The 7,499-nt window shown below is 59.3% G+C and overlaps 1 protein-coding gene across 1 annotated transcript; it reads left to right on the top strand.

Moving 5' to 3' along the window:
* The first annotated feature begins 3,613 nt into the window (after positions 1-3,613).
* Positions 3,614-7,057, top strand: EVX1 (even-skipped homeobox 1). Its single transcript, XM_057733942.1, has 3 exons — positions 3,614-4,040; positions 5,632-5,879; positions 6,506-7,057. Exons 1-3 carry the CDS (start codon positions 3,614-3,616, stop codon positions 7,055-7,057), a joined length of 1,227 nt encoding a protein of 408 aa, XP_057589925.1.
* Positions 7,058-7,499: the final 442 nt, after the last annotated feature.

The following is a 7,499-nucleotide window of genomic DNA, read 5'->3' as shown; positions in this document are numbered from 1 at the left end:
CAGGCCACTGAGGCGTTCCCTACACCCTGCCGCTGCTCTCCGGAGCCGGGGTTTTCTCGGGAAGGGAAGAGGCTCCAGCGGATCAGGGCGTCTGGTGGCGCAGGCCCAGCTTCCGATTCCATTTAACACAACCCGCGCATCTTATCTCCGCGTCGCCTCCCCGGGGTTCCCACCCACCCCCTGCCCAGCCCAGCCCAGCCCAGCCGGGCGGAAGCGGAGCCGCGAGCTTTTGAAGTCCCGAGAATTTCAATCCCAGAGAAGCCGGCTGGACCTAAACCCGCCACCCCAGCGGGGGAGGGGACAGCAGGCCTGCGGAGGGGACGGCGTTGTCCTCCCCACCTAGGGAGGTGAGAAGCGGTGGGAGCCCGGGCCGGACCCCACCTAGGCTGCCATCACCCCCCTCTGCTTTTATGGGGTTGCCCTGGCCTCGGGGATGCGGGCATCATCCCCTCTGAGAGTTTACCTTTTTTCCTCCTGCCGCATGAGGCATAACCTTTCATGATACAGTGATAACCACGCTATTAAAATGCCTTCCCTTAAACCAAACCAAACCAAACCAAACCAGAACTAACCAAACCAAAGCAAACAAAAACAACAGAAACCTAATCAAACAAAAATAAACACCCTCCCCCACCAAAGCCACCACAAAAACCCCAACAAGAAACAATGCTCTTATCGAGTCCACTCCTGTTCTCTTCTTCCTCTTGTTAAAAATTCGACCTCTCTTCTGATGTTGATGAAAGGTGCTTTTGGAAGAACCAAAAGACAGGGGAAATGGAGGCGTTTTGAAAGGGCGGAGTCAGGAATCTGGAGAGGGATGGGGAAGTCCCTGAAGCTGCATCTCCGAAGCCCACGCCCGGAGAGGCTAAGCCCGGACTCCAGCCTCCTTTCTCCCGGGACTCAAGGGGAAGCCCCACTCGGATGGGCCGGGCCCTGGAAGAAAACGCAAGTGGCACCTCTTGATCTCTCAGTCCTACTCCGCTTTCATCTCGCAGGGAGAACCCGGAGGAAAAGAGGATCAAACGCAGAGCACTCCTATTGAATGCAAAACTGGGGGCGGGGCGGGGAGCCTGGAGTCCCTCTGAGGACCCGGCCTGAAGGGGGTGAGCGCGGCAGGGGCGGCTGTGAGTTGGTGGAGGGCTGCGGGGGATGAGGGGGGAGGGAGGGCGAGTCCCAGGCCCAGTGCTGGAAGGGCCCAGCCGAGGGTGGAGGACAGTGGCAGATCTAACAGGGACGCTGGTGGCTCAACTTTGACAGGACGGAAAGAGCAAGCCAGGTGCTCCCTCAGGCTCTGGCTACCAGCTGGAAAGTACAGGGCACCACAGAATCCTAGGACAACTCTGCTTCAGGGCAAAAGGCTCTGGGAGCTGATGCCAATTGCTCCTCTCACTTTTAAAATATTCACCAGGATTTGGGGGCTAGCAGTGCTCAGCACCTGATGGTTTTGGAAGTCCCAGGGAACGGAGAAGTTTGTGCAAACGTTACCTTCCGGATCCCTCTGCACACCCTACCCCAAGGGGGAGGTTAAAGAGCATCTTCTTATTGAATGGGGAAGAAGTCGAAAGCAAGACTCGAGAAAGGCAATTTTGTCTTTCCTTGCTTCCTCCACCACCTCTGTAAGCCCACAGATAGGAAGACTGAGGCAAGGGGAAGAGAGAGAAGAGTAGAGAAACAGAAAAAGGAAGAAGAGGAGAGAAAAGTAAGAGATAGAAAGAAGACCCCCCCCAAAAAAAAAACGCTTAATGATAAAGGGACTTTAGAATTTCGGAAGTTGGGGCTTTGTCTTGGAACATATAGAAGGAGGGGGTGGAGGGCAGCCTTTTGCCTCTGTCAGCTTAGCACTAGAAGCTCTGAGGAGGGGGCAGAGAAAGGAGAGTTGTAGGGGTTGCAGAGCAGAGAAGGGACCTCCCTCCCAACCTCAGCAAAATGGGGAGAGACATAGCCCACCTGCCTGGCCCGGACACTTGCTCAAAGGTGGCAAAGGGTCAGTTTCCTAATGGAGTCCAGCTTCCCTGGAATAAGACCTTAGAGGAAGCCTGTGGCTGTTCCCAGAGACATCCAGCACGACTCACACCCCCCAGCTCTGCCTTGGAGGTGCCCTTTCTGTCCTCAACGACTGATGAGACCCCCAGTCACTTGTACTTTTATGGCATTTTTCAATGAGTTCTCTTTTCTATCCCAATGCCATCTACTTTTGGAGTAGGGGACTAAAGCCCCAGGGCAGGGCAGGAGGGAGAACCCTGTGAGTCAACCCTCCGTGAACCTGGTCATTCTCAACCCCTGCCCCAAGTCTCCAGGTGAGAAATAGCACCTTCTCCCAGCTAGGAGCCTTTGCCACTGCCACTGTGGGGGCCGCATGTGCCGGCGCTTCTTAACTCTCAAAACCTGTTTCCAGGGGAATTCGTTGACTCTCAATGAATACCTTAAAATACAGGCAAGAAAAGAAAAAAGGCCACCCTTAGAACCTCTCCCCACCCTACATACCTGAAGTGCAGATGAGGCCCGAGCAAATGGGAAAGCGATTTCTTCCATGAATAGCCTTCTGGAGGTCAAGCCGGGCTGTGGAAAGCTTAAAGCCACCTGGATGGGGAGGGAGGAATAAAAAAAAAAAAAAAAAAAAAGCCAAGGCCATCTTCAAAGAAAAATATTAATACATTTATCTCTTGCCCCTTGGGGAAGAAAAATAGCAGAGTTCTCTTTTGGTTCCCAGAAGGAAGGAGACAGCTGTGGGTAGGGGCTGGGAGGAGGAGAAGGAAAGAAAGGAGACCCCAGGCTCAAGCTCTCCAGACAACTTGCGGGGGAGGGAATATGCTTTTCTGTAGCTTGTAAAAAAAGACTGGAGCGCGGGCGAGGTTAGCTCGCCAGGGAGAGGCAGTTGTAATAATGACGAGAGAAGCGAGGCTTGTGAATCGGCCTTCACACTTCTAAAATGCAGTTATGGATTCTCTCATCGGTATTAGAACAAGGCACCAAGTTAAGGAAACAAAAGCCCAAACAAGAAGTAAAAAATATGTGTGTGCGTGTATATATATATGTATATCAAAAGCGTATTCAATTACCGTCCCGCAGCCCCTGCGGAACTCGCCGCGTTAAGCTCTCTTTTCTTTCTGCGGAATTCCATTTGCATCCCCTCTGCCTGGGTGTCTCCCTCTCGCAGTGTGTGTGTCTCTCTGTTTTCACACTCTCCTCCCCATTCGAGCGAGGCCCACACCTGGCGCATCACTGTCGAGCCATTAGCTGCGGGTCTCCTTTCATCTTCGCCGTGGCAGACGTGTCTATGTATCCACTTGCGCTCGCCGAGTGGCGTCACCAGCGGTACTGTAATGACGATTGCAGCAGGAGGATGACAGCTTAGAAAGAAGAGGGCAATGGGGCTTCCTCCCAGAGGCGGTGCGGCACCGAGGAGCGCTCGCATCACAAGGTGACCCCAGCTCCCCACCGCCGCCACCGGCGTCATCATCGACACCGCGCTCCGGCCGTTCCGCGCCCGCCCAGTCGCCTGGCCTCTTTCTCCCTCCCGCAGCCAAGATCTGTCGGACCGCTGGGGACCCAGGGAGCCGGCGGGCTAGGAGCTCACTTGGGGCTTTCCCCCTCCCCCCTCCGAGAGCCCGGGATGGAGAGCCGAAAGGACATGGTTATGTTTCTGGATGGGGGTCAGCTTGGCACTCTGGTTGGCAAGAGGATCTCCAATTTGTCCGAAGCCGTGGGCAGCCCGATGCCCGAGCCGCCCGAGAAGATGGTGCCCCGTGGTTGCCTGAGCCCGCGGGCTGGTCCTCCGGCCGCACGGGAACGCGGCGGGGGAGGCCTGGAAGAGGAGCAGGTCGACGGACTATCAGGCAGCGCCGCGGGGCCGGGCGCCGAGTCTCGGGCAGCGGGGGCCGCCGTGCTCGGCCCCGGACCTCCGTCTGCCTCCGCCGACAGCCTCTCAGGCCAGGGGCCACCCAGCAGCTCGGACACCGAATCGGATTTCTATGAAGAAATCGAGGTGAGCTGCACCCCGGACTGCGCCACGGGGAACGCCGAGTACCAGCACAGCAAAGGTAGCCACCGCGCCCCCTCTCTCCCCCGGCCTCCCACCGAGCCCACCTTCCACTTCAGCTCTGGAGGAGAGGAAGACACTCTTTCCCCTCAGGGCGGGGTGGCTGGGGGGACCCACCTGAGCAACTCTCCCCCACTATTTGCGCCCTGGCGGGGGTCTCCTTCTGTGCTCTTGGCATTGGCGGGACTGAGGGTGACAGCTGTGCTTTGGGGGAAGGAGGCAGACGCAAGCCCTGGGCTTGAGGGGGATACAAAGTGCACCCCAACCCCCCAGAGCTTTGTGGTACTGCTTCAACTGCACCGGGAAGACACCTTCTCTCGACGTGGGCGAGATCAAAAGCGGGTCCGGGCAGTTTGTGGCTGGCGGGGTGTAAGGCGCATCCAGGCGCGGAAGCCGGGAGTCCATAAAGGGCCGTAAAATCGCGGCCACCTCGGGCCGCCCGGGTGCTGTGGCCCTCCGACCAGTTTGCACGTCGGTCAGAGGTCCAAATTACCTTGTCACTTCCCGGGCTTGGTGGCGCCAGGTCGGAAATGGTCCCAATGATCTAATTGCCTTTGGTCTCCGGTTGCATTTGAAAAGGCAGAGCTCTGGCCCTCCCCCCTTTCCCTTTCCTTCCCAGTCCCACTTCTCCACCCAAAGGAAAAGGAGCTGCAGGGGGCATGAGCCCCACCCTTCCCTGGGTTATGCTCAAATGGAGGGGGGGGGTCTGTCACACTGTTGTAACTGGAGAACCCCTCCCTGACCAGGGGCTAGCGGGGAGGGAGGGGGTGATGACCAGGAAGGGAGTCTCCCTGAGAGGGGTGGAAAGCTAGGAGGAAGAGCCCACCAGCAGACACTCCTCCACAAAGCTGTGGGGGTAGGTGAGAAGAGCTTGGTATGGTAGAAAAACCACCCCCTGGCCTTGGCAGCCAATACCTTGTTCAGTGCTCACATTCACCCATTACCATCTTATCCACTCAACCCAGACTAAGCACAGCATGCCCTCAGAATAACCCATTCTCCGTTCATACATCATGAGGTCATAGGATCTCACACACACTCCTGTGCCATTTGCACAGCACAGGCGGCCTAGCACACATTCCCACACCTGCACTGGCAGCCGGTGCACAAAGCAAGGAAACTCAGTCCCTGCCCAACCTCCTAGAATGACTGAGATCCAAGTTCACAACACTCCAGCACAAAGGTGCATCTCAACTCACTTGCCTGTCACATACTCATATCCTTGCCCACTCCTGTCAATGGTGAGCAGACGGTTCAGGGTGGATGCATCTCTCCTGTGTCCCAAGGCAGGTGGTCAGGGCAGCTGGGGCTTTTGTACCCAGCAGGCCTTACAAGAGGCTTCCCAAACAGCAACCCAGACGGGCCTAATGGCTGCTATGTGCTCATCTGAATGGTGAGGCTCTGTCCTCCATTGCTGGGTTCTCAAAGTCCCTGCTGCCCCAGCAGAGGTAGCGTCTGAGGCTACTGAGAGAGAGAATGTCCCTTTCCGTCACCCCCTCCACACACACTCTTGGCAGGCAGCCCCGCATCAGTAGTCTCTGTGTGTCTGTTGTATGTTCTGTGTGTGCATATACTCTGGGCTCCCTGCACAGGGCCTGGCTCCGAGGCACTGGCCAGCAGTCCCAATGGCAGCAGCGAGGCTCCCAAAAGCAATGGCAGCGGTGGCTCCCAGGGCACCTTGGCCTGCAGCACTAGTGACCAGATGCGACGGTACCGTACTGCCTTCACCAGGGAGCAGATTGCACGGCTGGAGAAGGAATTCTACAGGGAGAACTATGTATCCAGGCCTCGAAGATGTGAGCTGGCGGCTGCCCTAAACCTGCCGGAAACCACAATCAAGGTATGAGCTCCTGGGACCAGGGAGGATCCAGTCAGGAGGAAGTAAATACCAACTTCTCACTTCCTAAATCATTAGCCAGGAATCAGAGCCTGGGGTCTCCCTGTCCACATGGCAGCTAGGCCGGGGGTATCTAGGCCTGGTGCAGGTGCCAGGTGCGTGCAAATTTGCCCTCCTGACAGTCCGTAGGCGAGCACTGCTGCCATGCACTTGACTGTCCCTTTCCTAGCCAGATAAACAGCAGGGATGAAGTTGCCAGTGCAGGTGACAAGGAAGTGCCCCAAGGGAGAGAAGCAGGAAAGGGACATGCTTCTGGGAAATCGCTGCCTGCCGCTTCAGGCCGGTGGAGTCCGTAGTCCCCCACTACTTTCCCATCCACACCGGTTCTGGCGTCCTGGCGGCACGGGCATAGGGGAGGAGGGACGGAGACTGCAGTGGCTCCCTGAGCCTCTCTGGGAGGGATTCCAGCTCCAGGGGGTGCCGGTGGGATCTGCATCGGCCCCCGCCCAGCGGGCCTGCGCCTGGGCTTTCCCCTGCGCTGCCGGCACTGTGGCCCGCAGTGGGGCGGGACTTCTGGGCCCTGCGCACCGAGCCCGCGCGGCCGCCGAATCCGCTCCTCTCCTCCCCAGGTGTGGTTCCAGAACCGGCGCATGAAGGACAAGCGGCAGCGGCTGGCCATGACGTGGCCGCACCCGGCCGACCCCGCCTTCTACACGTACATGATGAGCCACGCGGCGGCAGCGGGCGGCCTGCCCTACCCCTTCCCGTCGCACCTGCCCCTGCCCTACTACTCGCCCGTGGGCCTGGGCGCCGCGTCCGCCGCGAGCGCCGCCGCCTCGCCCTTCAGCGGCCCGCTGCGCCCGCTCGACACCTTCCGCGTGCTCTCGCAGCCCTACCCGCGGCCCGAACTGCTGTGCGCCTTCCGCCACCCGCCACTCTACCCGGGCCCGGCGCACGGACTGGGCACCGCGGCCGGCGGGCCCTGTTCCTGCCTCGCCTGCCACGGCAGCCCGGCCAACGGGCTGGCGCCCCGCGCCGCCGCCGCCGCCGCCGCCGCCTCGGACTTCACCTGTGCCTCCACTTCCCGCTCGGACTCCTTCCTCACCTTCGCGCCCTCCGTGCTCAGCAAGGCCTCCTCCGTGGCGCTGGACCAGAGGGAGGAGGTGCCCCTCACGAGATAAGGGGCCGCCCGCGGGCAGCCGGCTCCAGGACGCCCGTGGGAACCCCCCGGGGACTTAGACAGCGCCCCTCCCCGCCCCCAGGGCACCGAGGGGAAAGAAGAGGGCCGCCGAAGACCAGCGGGGATTTGGCCTCGAGCATCCGGAAGCCCGGGAGGCGGCCGTGGCTGGCGTGTTTGGGGAGCAGGACTGGGGTTGGGGGAGGCCAACGCGGAGAGACCTTCCTCCGGAGTGGCCCCTCTTTGCCGTTCTTCACCGGACCCACTGCCCCTGACCCGGGTTGAGGCCGTGGCTCCCAAAGCTAAACAAACTTAGCAGCAACAGCAACCAATATCCAGCCCCTCAGCCCCCTACTCCTAACCCCTTTCTCAGCCGGGACCCCTCCCCCCGCCAAGGCCAAGCCTACGCAATGGAAAGGGAAATTGCTCTCTTTCTGAACAAAATG

This window comes from Hippopotamus amphibius, chromosome 4, assembly GCF_030028045.1.
Source record: "Hippopotamus amphibius kiboko isolate mHipAmp2 chromosome 4, mHipAmp2.hap2, whole genome shotgun sequence".
NCBI classification, from domain to species: Eukaryota; Metazoa; Chordata; class Mammalia; order Artiodactyla; family Hippopotamidae; genus Hippopotamus; species Hippopotamus amphibius.
The sequence above is the reverse complement of the archived record's forward strand: the minus strand, read 5'-3'. Positions and strand labels throughout refer to the sequence as shown.

What these genes read in the sequence shown, in the direction of transcription:
- EVX1 (XM_057733942.1), top strand. Translation starts at nt 3,614, where the DNA reads ATGGAGAGCCGAAAGGACATGGTTATGTTTCTGGATGGGGGTCAGCTT. An exon ending in CGAGTACCAGCACAGCAAAG is followed by an intron (nt 4,041 to 5,631) that starts GTAGCCACCGCG and finishes CTCCCTGCACAG; the next exon opens with GGCCTGGCTCCGAGGCACTG. An exon ending in TGCCGGAAACCACAATCAAG is followed by an intron (nt 5,880 to 6,505) that starts GTATGAGCTCCT and finishes TCTCCTCCCCAG; the next exon opens with GTGTGGTTCCAGAACCGGCG.